Source organism: Elephantulus edwardii, unplaced genomic scaffold, assembly GCF_000299155.1.
Source record: "Elephantulus edwardii isolate Elephantulus edwardi_28Jun2011 unplaced genomic scaffold, EleEdw1.0 scaffold00030, whole genome shotgun sequence".
Lineage (NCBI taxonomy): Eukaryota > Metazoa > Chordata > Mammalia > Macroscelidea > Macroscelididae > Elephantulus > Elephantulus edwardii.
In genome coordinates, this window is record NW_006399780.1 from 18,926,266 (window position 1) to 18,942,318 (window position 16,053).

Below are 16,053 nucleotides of genomic sequence, written 5' to 3' on the forward strand. Positions count from 1 at the left end.
AAGCACTGTGGCATTTGGACAAGAACAAACTGGGAGGAGGGTAGAGAGAATAGTGCAACAATGAATGAGTGGAAGCCCAAAATATCTGTAAATGTTTATGAAAATTAATAAAATATAATTATAGAAAAAAAATGCTTGGCACACAATTTTTGTTTAAATCTACTTCTTTGTCTAGTTTTCCTAATCAATCATGTTAGGAGGCTGAGTCAGATATGTCACATTTTGAATATCCTTTCAATAAAAGTTTCAGATAAAACTTCATTTTTTTCACCAAAAAAGACTGGAAATATTAGTTTTCTACTTCTGTATAACAAATTACATTTATTGGCTTAAGATATCCACTTATTAAAAAAAAAAGATATCCACTTATTACCTCATTGTTAAGTGGATTATACATCTAGGCAGGCTCAAGACCAAAGTTAAGGTGTCTGCTAAACTAGATTCTTACCTGAAGGCTGTGAAGAAGAATCTACTTTCAAACTCATGCAAATTCTTGGCAGAAATCAGTTCTTTGGGATTATATGGCCAAGGTCCCCATTTCCTTGCTTGTTGTTGGTTGGAAAGAGTTAATCTGAACTTTTAAAGGCCACTTTGCAATCACTTATTATGCATCAGAGAGTTGGACAATGACCAAGGAAGATAGAAGGAGAATTGATGCCTTTGAGCTGTGGTGCTGGAGAGGAGTATTGAAGAGTACCATGGACTGCTAGGAAAACAAACAGATTCATCCTGGAAAGGGTTAAGCTGGGTGGCTCCTTGGAGGCAAGAATTCTGAGGCTCCATCTAACATACTTTGGACATGTTATAAGGAGAGACTGGTCCTTGGAGAAGGACATGATGCTTGGGAGGGTGGAGGGACAGCGCAGGAGGGGAAGGCCCTCTATGAGGTGGATTGATTCAGTGACTGGGGTAATCGGGATGGAAGTGTCAGAGATAGTGCGATTGGCACAGGACAGAGCACAGTTTAGGGCTGTTGTACATATAGGGTCACTATGAGTCGCAAGCAAATCCACGGCACATAACAACAACAACTGTGGTCCTCATTTGTGGTCCCTGACACCTTCAAAGCCAGCAATGGTGTAGGAAATTATTCACATGCTTTATATCTTTCCAACTTTGTTTTTTCTACTACTGGCCAAAGGTTTTGGCTTTTAAATTCTCATGTGATTCTCACTCATCCAGGTGGTCTTATTTTCCTATCTTAAAGTTAACTGGGCATATAACATAATCATAGAAACGACATCTGATCATATTCACAGATTCTGGGGATTAGAGCACGACATCTTTTGAGGTTAGAATAGAAATCTTATCTACCACATTATTATACAGATGGGGTAGAGGGAAGGAAATGGAAATAAACTCCCTATAAACAATCATTTATATCAGTAAAAAAAGCTAAATACTTTAGATGAGAAAAGTCTGACCTCATGCCTTCTGCTATTTCTCAATTGGCTGTTTTTGTTTTGTTTTTTTTTTTTAGAAAAAAACACAATAAAGTGGCTGTTTTGATGATAGTATACAAATTGCTGTGAAGTAAATGGTCAAAGATAAAAGAAATTTTAAGAAATACCTGAGGATTGGAGTATCTTTCCGTGTTTTAGTTTTCCTCACCAAATAATGAAAACATCAAGTTGCCAGGACTATGTAAGAACACATGTTTGAAAATGTATGGCATTTTTAGATACCACTAAACTTTCACTGCTTAAAACTTAACAACAAACTATTCTCTACTCACCAGTGTGATGTTATTACTCCTTTTCTGTTTCAGAATTCGACTTCATTATCCTTTCATTTCTCTTAAATGAAGACACAGACTAATTTCCTTGGCACCAACTCAAACGAAATCACCAATATTTTACTGAGCTTTCTAATCTTGATGACCTTGAGACAGTCTCAAGCTAATAAGTCCATCCATGAAAAGAGGCTGAACTAGGCTCATTATTGTTTAGCATTTAGATGATTTTCAAAGGGCATCATTTACTTCTAATTAGCATGACACAAACCTACCAACACTCCTCCCCTGGCACCAAAGAAACACAATTGCTCCCCCCTTTTAAAAAAACAATGCTTATTTATAAGATCACTATTGACTTTTGAAGAGACTAAGATAAGTAATTAGGTCTCATACTTTATTGACAGACTTAATTTTCCACGTTAACCAGAAAAGTGAGAAGCTGCCTATTAAATTCCATTAATAGTTCAATTCAATTAATTGCTATCCTGCCAGAACCAACTTACAACTGACTCCTGTGGATTTCCAGAAACTGTAAAGCGCACCAGAGGAGATGGCTTATCTTTTTCCTATAGAGAAGCTAGTGGATTTGAACCACCAACCTTAGAGTTGGTAGCACAATTCTTTACAAGTGGGCCAGGTTGCTTTCGTAGGTAGTTTCTAAAATACCTTTAGAGGAACTTGACAAATTACATTATTCTATAACTGCCAAACTAATGACCATTCAGGCTGACATATACTCATAACCATCATGGCCAATGTACTCTTGCATTGTACCTCAGTATTAATTATTGCCACATGTACATCACTAATGCACAAAATAGTCCAATAGTTAGATAATGAGAGTTGACAACTGAGAAGCAAGTGTATAATCAATATATATTGAACTTTGATGGCATTATCCATTCCAAATGCTCAAGGGACCTTTGTGCAATCCTGTTATGAATATTATTTAGAGACTGAGGCCCTAGAAAGCGAGTGGTTAGTGATATACCCAATGTTAAAGGTGGCTAGTGTTGGAACAAGGATTAGAACTAAAACTTAAATCTGTCTCTAAAGTGGAAGAACAAGTGAAAAAACTTCATTCCATGTTGCTTAAATTTGTAGAAGTCTTCAAAAGAATTGCTCTTTGAACTTATTTCTCCACTAAAACATAGTAATTCTTCATCCCAAATTGTTAGGATGCTAATAAATCTCTTTTGAGGCTGGAAGCTAAAATGATTCGGGTTCTTGACTCCTCCTGAAGAAATTTGTACTTATTTCTTGCATCACCATCTCATCACTCGCTTAAAAGAAAACAAAAGCTGAGTTACTCAGCTTTGCACTTTCCATGAATCTAAATTGTTAAGGGGTTGTTGTTATTTGTTGTTAGTGACCCTATGAACAGATCTGAACGCTGTCCTATTCTGTGCTATCTTCACACTTCCTGACACACTAGAGCCCATTGCAGCAGTTACTTTATCAGTCCACCTGGTTGAGGGTCTTCCTCTCCTTCACTAACCCTCCACCCTTCCCAGCATTAAGTCCTTCTCCAAGGAATGGCTCCTCCTAGCAACATGTCCAAGTTATGTGAGGCAAAGCCTCATCATTCTTGCCTCCAAAGAGCACTCTGGCTATATCCTCTGCAAGACATATTTTTTTGTTTTTTTGGCTGCCAATGGGATATACAGTACTCTTCTTTAACACCACAAATCAAAGATATCAGTTCTTCTGTTATCCTTATTAATTGTCTAGCTCTCGGATGCACAGCAAGTTACCAGAAAGACCATAACCTGAGGCGAACTTCTCTGACCCATCCTGCCAGGCTGTCTCTTTGTCTGTCTGTCTTCTTCCCCTGGGTCAGAGAATGGCGCCCAAGAGTCTGTGGGCCCGATAAGAGCTTCTTTACTTTTTTTTTTTTTTAAAAAAAGGAAAGATCATGACCTGAATCACATTAACTTTAGTCCTTAGATTGAGATTTTAGTACTCTTCAATAATTTGAAGAGGTCCCTAACTGCAGATTTTCCCAGTGCATTTCCTGACTGTTGGTACCAAGGATGTTAATTGTGGACCCATGTAAGATGAAGTTGTTGACAATTTCAATCTCTTTTCCATCCATCATTATGTTGCCTATCAGTCCAGTGGTAAGAATCTTTATTTTCTTGACATTGAGTTGCAATCAATACCACAGGCTGCATTCCTTGATCTTCTGCAACAAGTGCTTCAAGTCCTCCTCACTTTCAGCAAGCAAGGTTGTATCATCTGCATAATGCAGGCTATTGATGAGTCTCCCTCAATCCTGATGCCAGATTCCTCTTCATAAAGTCCAGCTACTCAGATAATTTGCTCAGCATACAGATTGAATAGATATATAGAGAACACAACCATAACACACTCCCTTGTTAACTTTAAACCATGCAGTGTTCCCAGCTGCACTGCAATCCCAGAGGTGCGCAATTTAAATCCACCAGATGCTCTGCTGGAGAAGGAGGGGCAATCTCCTCCTGTACCAGTCAGATTCAATTTGACCGTACACACACACTAAAGAAAAAAAATTTTAAAAAAACCAATCCAAAAAGCATGCAGTGTTCCCATTCTGTTTGCACAACAACCTCCTAGATATAGGTTCTGCATGAGCACCATTAAATGTTCTGGAATTCCCATTCTTCTCAATGTCAGCCACAACTTGTTATGATCTACATGGTCAAATGCCTTTGCAGAGTCAATAAGGCACAAAAGACATTCTTTTGGTATTCTTTTTTTTTTTTATGGTGAGAAAAACTTGTATTTAGAATTAGCCAGCTGGACTGAGTTTAGATGATCTCAATTTTGTTGGCAACATCCAAAGAATCATAGTCAGGACCAAGTCAAACATAGTCCTTCTTCTCTCCATCAGGCCTAATCAAAGTGTTGACCTTGGCCACATCAATGTCTTTACAGCTTCTTTGATTTGGTGCTTATTGGCCTTGACATCCACAATGAACACAAGTGTGTTGTTATCTTCTATCTTCTTCATGGCTCAGTGGTCAGGGAAAATTTGATGATGGCATAGTGGTCAAGCTTGTTTCTCCTGGGGGTGCTCTTCCAGGGGAATTTGGGCTGCCTTTGGAGTCCCAGCGTCTTAGGCTGCTGGAAGGTGGGTGACATGCAGATCTTTTTTTTTTTGGCTGTAGATGCCTTTCAGGACTGCCTTCTTGGCCTTTAATGCCTTTGCTTTGGCTTCAGTTTTGGAAGGGGTAGGGGCTTCCTTCTTCGCTTTTGGCGCCATCTTCATAGAAAGCTCTTTTGGCATTCTTTACTTTCAACCAGGATCCATCTGACATCATCAGTGATACCCCTGGCGCCACAGGCTCTTCTAAATCCTCCTTGAACTTCTGACAGTTCCCTATCTATGTACTGTTCTAGCCATTTTTGAATGATCTTCAGCAGTATTTTGCTTGCCTTTTATATTAATGATATTTTTCAATAGTCTGCACATCCTGTTGGATCACCTTTCTTAGGAATGGAAACAAATATGGACCTCTTCCAATCCATTTGCTAAACATCTGTCCTCCAAATTTCCTGGCATAGACTGGTGAGCATATCAATTCCTGGGGCCGTATTTTTTGCCACTGTCTTAAATACAGCTTCTACTTCCTCCTTCATTACCATTGGCTCCTGCTTATATGGTACTTCGTGAAATTTTAAGGGGTTAGTTAGACTCAATTCCAAAGGGGTAAGGAAAGAAAACACGTATCAAATGACTCATGAATGGATTGAGGAGCAGAGGCTCCTACTTGTTATGTGCCATTGAGTTGCCTGCAACCATAGTGACCCTATTTACAATATCGCTGAACCCTATCCTATGCTGAGCCAGTCTGACTCTGACACACCTACCCGTTACCCCAGTTACTGTGTCAGTCCATCTCGTCTGGGGTTTTCCTCTCCTGTGCTGTCCCGCCATTCTTCTAAGAATGATGTCCCACCAAGGACTGGTTCCTCCTGGCCATGGGATCAAAGTATGTGAGACGGAGCTTCAAAATCCTTGCCTCCAAGGAGAAACTTGGTTTTATCTTTTCCAAGACAGACCTGCTTGTTCTTCTGGCAGTCTAGGTATGTTCAATATTGTCAAAGGCATTGATTTTTCTGTCTGTCATCCTTAGTCACTGTTCAGTTCTCTGATGCATAGTAAGTAATTGTTAAGACTAAGGCCTAGATCAGGCACACCTTAGTCCCTAGACTGACATCATTACTCTTTAGCACTCTGGAGAGACAGACTTCTCAATGCAATTAATCTTTCAATTCCCTGATTGCTGGCACCAAGCAAGCTGAAATTGTTAACAACCCCAGTGTCATCTCCATCTTTCATTTTGCTGTCAATTGGACCACTAGAGGATCAAATTCAAGTGACAGAAGAAAAGGTCAAATTCACCTTTTGGGGTTGAGACTACTCACCAACTCTTTGCTGGAAATAGAAAGTTAGAGTCTTACTTTCCTAAGGCCCACTAAAAAGAATTTCACAAGTCTCAAACACTGCAATCCCAGAGGTACACGGTTCAAATCCACCAGATGCTCTGCTGGAGGAGGGGCAAACTCCTCCTGTACCTGTCAGATCCGATTTGACGGTACACACACAAATAAGAAGAAAAAAAAATTTTTTTTAAAGTCTCAGAAAATTGTTATCTAGGAAAGGATAACAATTTGGAAGCAAACCTTTGGCCACAAATAGCAAAAGTTAACAATTTGGAGTTACTTCCTAGGGTCACAATGAATTAATAAAAAAATAAACTATTGGTTGAAGATAATCTACATTGCTATTTATTAATTTAATTATGTGCAAGTAAGCTCATGCAAGGACTCTTTGTACAACAGATTGAAACCCTGCCAGATCCAGTACTATCCTCACTATCTCTACTGGCTCTTAAGCCCATTCCTTTTTATATTAACTCTACAGTCTAAGAGGAGGCCTGGTGACTTAGTGGAAAAAGGTGCATGCTGCAATCCAAAGGCAAGTGATTCAAACCAATAAGCTCTTCTATGGGAGAAAGTTGGGCAGTCTCCTTCTATGTGATTAACTGTCTCTTAAGACCCATTATCAGTTTATGAATCAGCCATGGGTCTGTTCTGAGTCAAACAGTAACTACAACCTAAAGTCCACACTGAGGCATTTTTAAGAGAATTTGTTACAGATCTGACCTTATCCTATCTTGTGCTATTCTTATCCCCAACACATTGAGCTCATTGTTGCAGACACTGCTACCAACACATCTCACTAAGGGTCTTCTTTTTCACTTCTGCCTTTCCAAGTATGTCCTTCTCCAAGAAATAGCTTCTTATAACATACCCCAAATGAAACAAAGCTTCTCCATCCTTGACTCCAAAGAGCACTCTCATTGCACTTACTCCAAGACGTGTTTTTTGCAGTGTTAACTTTCTCCTTGCATGGGAGAATGTTATCACAAGACAACAAGTGTGGAAGAGTTACACAAGAGCAGTGGCACGGTGGTCTCATATTCTAGACTCCATTTCTAGTCTCAGCTCTACATTCAAGTGAATGTTCTGTCCTCTCAAAAAATCTGATTAAGTTGGATGGGGTAATTAAACAAAAAAATACAAGTAAACATTTCCTATGTGAGATGCATCATGGTGCTTTCAAGGATATACATATCAGCATGACAATGTCTTTGCCTCAAGAAACCAACAAATTTGCCAAATAAATCACTCACGTGTACACATGCATGTGTGTACAGATGCACAATTTTTTTAACACACACATCTCCAACAGATTTATTTTTTTAAAGGAATGAATTGTGAGGAAAGAAAAAACATGAGGCAGAGAAAAGTATGGGATAGAAAATAAATACAAATGTAAGCTGATTTGCTAATTGCTTTATAACCACAACAAACTGGTACAGAGGAAGGTCCTGTACAAAACACAACAAAGGTTCAAAGATGGAGGCGTTCTCTTAGCAAGGCTAAAGATTTCAGTCTCTGGTATTTGGAATTTAGGCTGCAGTCCTTGTTTTTGGATGGATCACTGGGTGTGTGGGCACAGTCCATGCTTTAACCAGATTTGAACAGAAGAATGGCAACTTGGCCCAGGTAGAAGTAGATGAAGTGCTTAGTTTCATGTGTCACATAACTACCGAAGTTTCTCCCCATGATGTGGGGTTGTACTTCTTGTCAAACTCCTTCTTGATGTGGGCCGCGATGTCCTTCTCGATGTTGTATTCCTGCAGCGCCTGGGTCGTGCACTCCACCAAGTCCTGTTGCATCTCCTCCATGTCTGCATTTTTGATCACCGCCTTTCGGTCGCACATGGTTGGTTACTGCGGAGCCCGCACTCAGTGTCCGCGATGGCTTTCTGGGGGAGGGGTTAGAGCGACTTAAGGCTCGCACAACCTTCTGCCGCTCCCGAAGCCGTGGCGCATCTAAGTCGCCCCACCGCCCAGATGCACAATTTAATGCAGACCATGTGTTATTCAGGGAGCCCTGGTGGCTCCATGCAAAGAAAATGTCCTGCCAACCCAAAGGTAGGTAGGTCGGTGGTATGGTGTGGATAGGAAAGCATGCAGAGTGAAAGATGGCAAACTATACATTCTAAGAGTAGTAAATGAGAACAGAATAAAGCTGAATGTGCTGAAATCAGACTGATTTTCTAATCTGTAAATGAAAAGACCAATTCTGTGACATTAGCATGGCAGTTGTGGGTAGATGCTATGTGGGTAAATGCTATGGGGAAGACTGGAAACATTCGGCCAGTTAAGTTTTTAAAACAAACCAAATGGATAATAATGAGGTAAGTGTCAGAATGGTGGCAGTGGGAAGGGGAGGGCTTATTAGTTAACACCTAACACAATAGTAGTCAGTGTTTTAAGGGAATCCTATAACTTGCTATGAACCTAATCCTCAAGGTAAGTAACAGACCATGACAGGTAAAAAATATTACACTTGGGGCCTTATTTGCATAAAGTTTCTCTGAAGCAGAGAATAAGAACAAGTGAGCCCAGACCCATGTTCATTTTAGAACCATGACCACCTCAAGGCCTTGTTCTCTCACTGAAGAAAAGAAATATACATAGGAGACTCAAAAAATATCTTATTAACAGTATTTATTTATCTTTCCTCAGTCAAACCCTGAGCCAATCACTTTCCCCAGGCTGCCTGGGGAGTTACAGGGAAAGGAACACATAGGGTAGACAAGACATGGGGAGAGAAAACCAACAAACTATGAGAGGTGGAGATGGCTCCTTCACATGGCGAAGAGGATCAGAAAGGCCACCATCAGGCAAAAGAGCCCCATGGCCTCTGAGAGGGCAAAGCCCAGAATGGCATAGGAGAAGAGCTGCTGCTTCAGAGAAGGATTCCTGTGAGGAGGGAAGGAGAAATAAGAGACAAACACTGTTATGATACAACAAAGGTTCTAGAGGGCCTGAATGAGGGTCATGAAAAATCCAAAATCCTTTAACATGGCCCAGGTATAAACATTACCTCCTCTAGAGAGTCAGTCTTCTGAGATTGGATAGTTACTATGCAGGACCTAACTAGAATGGCAGAGATGCTAAAAAACAAACCCAGGAGGGAACTCTGGTGGCCTAATGGCAAGAAGCTTCACTGCAATCCTGAAGGCGCATGCTCTGAATCCACCAGATGCTCTGCTGGAGAAGGGGCAATCTCTTCCTGTACCAGTCGGATCCAATTAGATGGTACACAAGGAACGGCCCCCCCAAGAAAAAAAAAATCATACCACCCCCCGGGTATTAAAATCTTAACCTGTAGCACCCCACGGTATTACATATATAAAAACCAAACTTTAGTGGTTCCAAAGAAGTGTGTGTGGTTTATAGGTCTGTTTCACTGGCCTTCCCTTAGTCTCTAAAAGTCTTAGGGAGGGAATGCCCAGAATGCTAGAGTTCTATGGAACACAACTGAAAAACCAAACCACTGTTTTGGAGAACATTGGGAATCAGGACAGAACTAACTTACTTTTAAAAACAGTCAAGATTTTGGACCTTGTGCTTGGACTTGTGTGCTACTGAGTTGCTTGCGTAGCGACTTTATGTACAACAGCTTTGAACTCTGTTCTATCTTGAACCAATCTCACTCTCACACACCTACCCCCCCCCCCATGACCCCAATCACTGAGTCAATGCATCTCATCCACCTTAGGAAGCTACAAATAAACTGGAGCATTTAGGTATTAACATAAGTTTAGACAGTAACAATGGGAAAAATGTCTAACAACTTAGAAAATCAATATACAGCTTATATTTCTCTTATTTTTGAAAGTCTCATAGGTAAGGCAAAGTATTGCCAACTTTTAACAGAATTATGGACAGAGAGGCAATCAGCTTCTTGTTTTACACAAATCCTGAAAAATAAATACATTTTCCCCAAAGACATTAAGAGAACTTGATGGTCTCTAGATGATTAATTTAGTTCTAACAACGAGTTGCCAAAGTTGGCAGGGACCAAATGGTCCCAGGTTTCAGGGACTAGTGGGGCTGGCTATAGAGGTGGTTTTCCCAAGAGTAAAGAAGAGGAATTCCCGAAGATGGGGGATAAACAGCAGTAAGTTACTATGCTGAATGAGGACACAGACCAGGACTTGGGCATTTGAGATTTCTGTAGTCTAATTTTAAAAACAATACAAAACCCTTTAAATTTTTTTATTATACAGGTGTACTAAATCAAATTTGGCTCATGGATCTCAGTTTGCCAACCCAAGCTCTAGTCCAAAGTGGTTCAAAAGAATTTTAGAACCATGGCAATGGTTCATTAGCAATAGAAACATTCTATAGCTGTTGTTCTAACCTGATAGAGTCAACTTATAGCTATTGTACAACTGAAATGTAGCTAATGTGACTGAAAAGCTAAAATATCTCAAATTAACTAATTTTAATTAAAGTTAAATGCAAATGGCCACATGTAGCTAATGGCTACCAGATAGGTTTGCCTCAAGAAAATCAAATATTGCCACTTACATCTTTGGTAAACCTAATTAGGGATCAATTTATCTTACCTGGCATAACCAATGATGAGGCTCCCAAACACAGTCCCAATCCCAGCTCCAGAGCCAGCCACTCCAACCGTGGCAGCCCCAGCCCCAATGAACTTGGCTGCTGTGTCAATATCCCTTGAGACAGTGCTGGTTTGGAAGCTGCGACTAGGGACAAATGAAATCAAGGAACGTGGGGCTGTCAAGCAGCTGAAATTCTGTCAAGAGGAAAGTGAAAAGCAAAGTTTTTAAGCAAATTTCTTGCTTTGGAAATTACTGTACTATTTAAACTTTACATTTTGCCCAATCCCATAGTTCTTCCAACAAAAGTCATTAAAATAGGAATGGTAGTTATTAGCAGCATATATGGGCAAGTGCTGCTAGTGGCAAAAAAATTGGTCCTCTAGTTTATATGGCATTGAGTACCCTACATCACCCGAAGCACAGGGTCTTGATCCCTCACTAATTTTGGTCTGAGATTATTATTCTCAGCACGCCCCCTAGTGGTTCCAGCAGGTAAACCTTTCCATTTTTCTTCTAACCACAGACACACACCTGTAACTACCTTATTACCTCATCTCTCAGTGTCTCTGGCTGTTTCAGGACCACTGCAGACAATGGACGGCTCAGCAGCTGAGAGGCACTCCTGACCTAGTGGGAACAACATAAGGACATTCAGGATATCAGGCAAGGCTGTAGAAAGAAGTTTCAGAGTCACACCAAGTTTTTATAGCAACAAAATCGTCTCTAAGCCTTTTAGTCTTTCACACTTTAATAAGAATCTTGGATCATTCTTTCTTAATTTTACTTAATCCTATATTTAAGAACAATGCTATTTCTTCTACTTCCAGACTTCTTTGCTTTAAAGTGGAGAAAGTCTACTTCCCTCTGGGCCACAAGAGCCTTCAAAGTACCCCTTTACAGCCCTTGAAAAACAAAAGAAGTATGTCTCAGAAAAATTTGTTTCATACTACAAGAGATCAGCCTCAAGAAAACTAAAGACTGGGCAACATATTCTTTTAGAAACTCCTGGTAGTTTTTCCTAATCTCAAACCAGACAATTATAGACGTTGAGAGCCAGAATTTATATGAAAATAGATCTAAATCCCTGGACAAGATCTCAGGACAAGTAACTTCATTTGTATAAGCCTGTTCTCCAGCTATCAAGAAAGTATTATTTCTCAGGGCTGATTTAAGGCATAAATGAGATTATGTTTTGGTAAACTCAGTTCAAGGTATATATGTTAAATAGTCAATATGAAAAAATAATAATTAAAAAAAAAGTCAATATGAAGGACCTACTAATAGTATTCTTTTCATTTATAAACTCAATCAGTTACTGCTCAACTCAATGTCGTTGAGTCAGAAACAATTCAACTGATCCTCCGGGGGGGTTTCAGAAGCTGGCAATCCATCTTGCCCATGAAGAGCAGTTGGTGAATTCAAATCACAAGATGGATCTTTAGGTTAGCATTACAAGTGCTTACAGTTAACCAGTTACCCATACTGTGTTTATTTTTTTTTCCTTGTTCTGTACCATTGAATCAAATCCAACTGGCACGGAAGGAGATTGCCACGCCTTCTTCACCAGAACATCTGGTGGATTCGAACTGTGCTTTTTCAGGACTGCAGTGCAGCTTCTTGCCACTAGGCCACCAAATCTCCCCTTCTACTGTGTTTAATAATCTATAATTTGGTTTTAATCATTCACTGTTGACTATTTTCTTACCTCTGTAATTTCTCCCATGCTGCTGTTTCTGAGTTAAACACTGCCAGTAAAAATTTATGTGCATTTTAGCTTTTCAATTAAATTTAAGTTCCAGAAGGAACTGAACTTGCTATGGCTCTGCTTTCCAATACTTAAAAGTTCCTAGGGGAGCTCTGGTGGCCTAGTGGCAAGAAGCTGCACTGCAATCCCAGAGGAACACTGTTCGAATCCACCAGATACTCTGCCGGAGAAGGAGGCGCAATATCCTCCTGTACCAGTCAGATCTGATTTGACGGTACACGCACACAAAATAATAAAAAATTTAAAAAAAAAAAAAAAGTTCCTACATACTCTGCCTTAATTACTCAACCTATATCATGTTCACCAATACTGTCTGGGATCCAGTTTTCAAGAATACTGTTTCAGAATTAGGAATAATCTTATGTTGGTCTAGTTTTCACCAATATTCTCCTTCTAAGATGGCTATTCAGTGCTGTGGAGTTAGCTCTGACTCAAAACAACCTACATCTGAGACTAACCTGGCATGATCATGCACCATTCTCACAATCTTTGCAGTGCTCAAGTCCACTGTTGCAACTACTGCCATCACTCTATCTAAGACTTCCTCTTTTTTTGATGACCTACTTGATTAAGCATAACTTTCTCCAAGGACTGGCCTATTCTGATAACATGCCAAGTATGTAAGACAAAATTATTTGCTTCTAAGGTGCATTCAGGCTTTATACAAGACACAACGGTTCTTTTGGTAGTCAATGGATATATTCAATATTCTTCACCAATACAACAATTCTTTTTCAGTCTTCTTTATTCTCTGTCCAACTTTCAGATGCATAAGAGAAAACTGAAAATATATGGGGTGGGTCAGGTGCACCTTAGTCTTCAAAGTGACATCCTTGATCTTTAGCCCTTTAAAAGAAGTTCTTGGCAGCAGATCTGTCTATTGTAACACAATTTCTTGACTGTTGCTTCCATGTGGATCCCAGTAAAAGTTTGCAAGGGATGTGGACCAATAAGCATCATTAGCAGAGAAAAGACTGAAGTTGTCAAAGACTTCATGGCAAGAATTCATCTCACATACTTGGTTACCAAGAAGAGTCAGTCTCTGAAAAAGACATCATGCTTGATAAAACAGGTTACTAAAAGACAGGTAGACATGAAAGCTACAACAACGGGTGCAAGGACAGTGGCGGCTGTGAGGAGAGGGCAAGGCTTCTGTTCTGCTGTATACAGATCACTGAGAGTTAGAACTGACTTGGTAACAGTTAACAATAAATGTGTGTGAAGAGGGTAAATGCCTGGTAAGCATTCACTCTCTTCTGTCAGCCTACCACAGCAAAGTGCCTTTCCTTCTCCCAAATCTCTTACCTTTCTCTAGTCCAACTTGAGGAGTAAGGTGTGAAAGCAAGGAGAGAAAAGATGCCCCTCATTAGATTCCCAAAGGCAGGAAGGTACTCACCAGGGAAGGGGTGGAGACAAACTTGGTGCAGGTATACATTTTCAGGGGATGAGGGGCTGTGGCAGGAAAGCTGGAATTACAGAAGCAGTCTTATAATAAATATTGTCTTTATTAAAAACTACATTAGCATAAAAGGCACTATGTAAAATTTAACTAGACCAGAGAACAGAATGACTAATCTCAAGTCATCAGCAGAGATGGAATTAGAATCCTGAAATTCTGATTTCTTCCAGAAACCTCACATAACTTCCTAGATTTCCTTATAATCAAATGACATTCCCTTGCCTGAAGGAAGTAACTGCTTAGTCCCAGATTTAATTAATATTATTTATTTTCACAGCCTCATAAGTAGGGGCTTTTTAAGGAATTTCCCCAGAGTGCCTTTTTGCCTAAATTTTTTTTAAGTCTCTACTCAAAAGAAATCCTTCTCAAGATCTCACTGCCTAGATGCTAAAAAACAATGTAAAAAAAAAACCAAAAAAAAAAAAACCCAAAAACAAACAATGTAAAAACTGGTATCTTTATACTCTTGGGAGATGTTTGTTGGAAGACAATGGCTTACACTAAGATTCCAACTACATACATATTGTTGATACATACCTATGTATGGATCACTCACTGCTGTCAAGTGGGACTCGTTATGACCCTCCAGGGGGTTTCTGAGACAATAAATCACACACAAAGAGTCTGTGCATCTTTCTCCTAAGGAGTAGCTAGTAGATTTGAATCTCCAGAGAGGTGTGGCCTTTAGGTAAGTAGCACAACTCCCTGTGAACTACACTATCAAATACACACACACACATGGATATATATAGAGATATCTGATGTGTACACACACACACACACACACACACACAAATATATATGTGGCGAGCTCTGGTGGCCTAATGGCAAGAAGCTGCACTGCAATCCCAGAAGCACGTGGTTCAAATCCACCAGATGCTCTGTTGAAGGAGGGACAATCTCCTCCTGTACCAGTCAGATTCAATTTGACAGTATGCACACAAATAATAATAATTAAAAAAATATATATCTCATATCTATATAAAATCTCATGATAGAGAAGTTTACAAAGTAAATCGGTATTCTTTTCGACCATTTGTAGATTATTAGACTCTAATTATCTACAAGTATTTTATCACTCAGAACATTATTTCTCAATTAAGAGGGATATGTAAAATTAGTGAAAAACTCTATTAGCAGCAACTGTTAAAACAATTCTTAATTTTCACCAACAAGTCTATATTAAATTTTATATCCCCAATAATTCTTGTACCTAGTAGGTGCGTAAGCAGGTTATCTGTTTTAAGAGACAGTATGAGTTAAAGACCCATCCTGGACTGAATTATTTCTCCACAAAATGCATGTATATAATGTGGAAGCTATGTCAGGATTCCTCCTACCCTCGGCATGATCTGTCCAACTAAATAGTTGCTGTTGTTTGGTACTGTAAAGGCAACGCATAGATGATCCGCTGGTGGGGTTTTAGAGGCAGTTAATCACACATGAGGAGATTGCCCATCCTTCTCTCACAGGCCTTGAATGCGTGCGTGCCTTTGGGATTGCAGCACAGCTTCTTATCACTAGGCCACTGGAACTCCCTTATTCCTCAGTAATTTGGAGAGCTCCCTGACTGCAGACTTAGCTGTAGAGGAATTAAGAATGAAAACACTCTAATCTCATTGTTAAAAGCCCTAATGTTATGTAAGGGAAGTTCCCTTAGATAAAAATGGAGGATAGCAGGGGCTTGCGGTTGTTCAGAGCTCAGTATCATCAAGAAATATTCATCATAACTGACACTCAAGCAGATATATGCACACCCATGTTTATCGCAGCTTTGTTCACAAAAGGAGTTGGAAACAACCTAAGTGCCCATCAACAAACGAATGGATAGAGAAGCTGTGCTTTATTCGCACAATGGAATACTATGCTGCATTGAAAAACAAGGAACTCATGAAATATTATACAAAATGGGTGAGCCTGGAGGACATTATGCTGAGTGAAGTATCTCAGTCACAAAAGGAAAAATACTGCACTGTTATAAAACAGGACTGACATTGGGGTTGAGGGGAGACTGAGAAAGATGGGTTTAATAATGTATACTGCATTGAAACAGATGAGGGAGAAAACTGTTTAAAAGGGATATGTGATTAGGTATTTTTGTCATGCCGGGAGTCCAG

The 16,053-nt window shown here is 39.7% G+C and overlaps 1 protein-coding gene and 2 pseudogenes across 1 annotated transcript; all 3 read right to left on the bottom strand.

The window, feature by feature from the left end:
* The window catches only part of LOC102850534, a 5,590-nt pseudogene extending 5,193 nt beyond the window's left edge, over nt 1–397 (bottom strand).
* Nucleotides 398–7,753: 7,356 nt separating this feature from the next.
* On the bottom strand, nt 7,754–8,010 carry LOC102871310 (annotated as a pseudogene).
* A 777-nt stretch (nt 8,011–8,787) lies between these two features.
* LOC102871711 (ATP synthase F(0) complex subunit C2, mitochondrial-like) lies at nt 8,788–13,939 on the bottom strand. Its single transcript, XM_006883908.1, has 4 exons — nt 13,874–13,939; nt 11,262–11,339; nt 10,713–10,906; nt 8,788–9,057 (listed from the first exon to the last, which is right to left on the bottom strand). Exons 1-4 carry the CDS (start codon nt 13,910–13,912, stop codon nt 8,943–8,945), a joined length of 426 nt encoding a protein of 141 aa, XP_006883970.1. The 5' UTR covers nt 13,913–13,939; the 3' UTR covers nt 8,788–8,942.
* Between the last annotated feature and the right edge of the window lie 2,114 nt (nt 13,940–16,053).

Excerpts from the sequence above, each read along its gene's own strand:
- LOC102871711 (XM_006883908.1), bottom strand. The coding sequence starts at position 13,912 with ATGTATACCTGCACCAAGTTTGTCTCCACCCCTTCCCTG. Across the intron at positions 11,340-13,873 it reads TTGTCTCCACCCCTTCCCTG|GTCAGGAGTGCCTCTCAGCT; the intron begins GTGAGTACCTTC and ends TGTTCCCACTAG. Across the intron at positions 10,907-11,261 it reads CAGAGACACTGAGAGATGAG|AATTTCAGCTGCTTGACAGC; the intron begins GTAATAAGGTAG and ends TCCTCTTGACAG.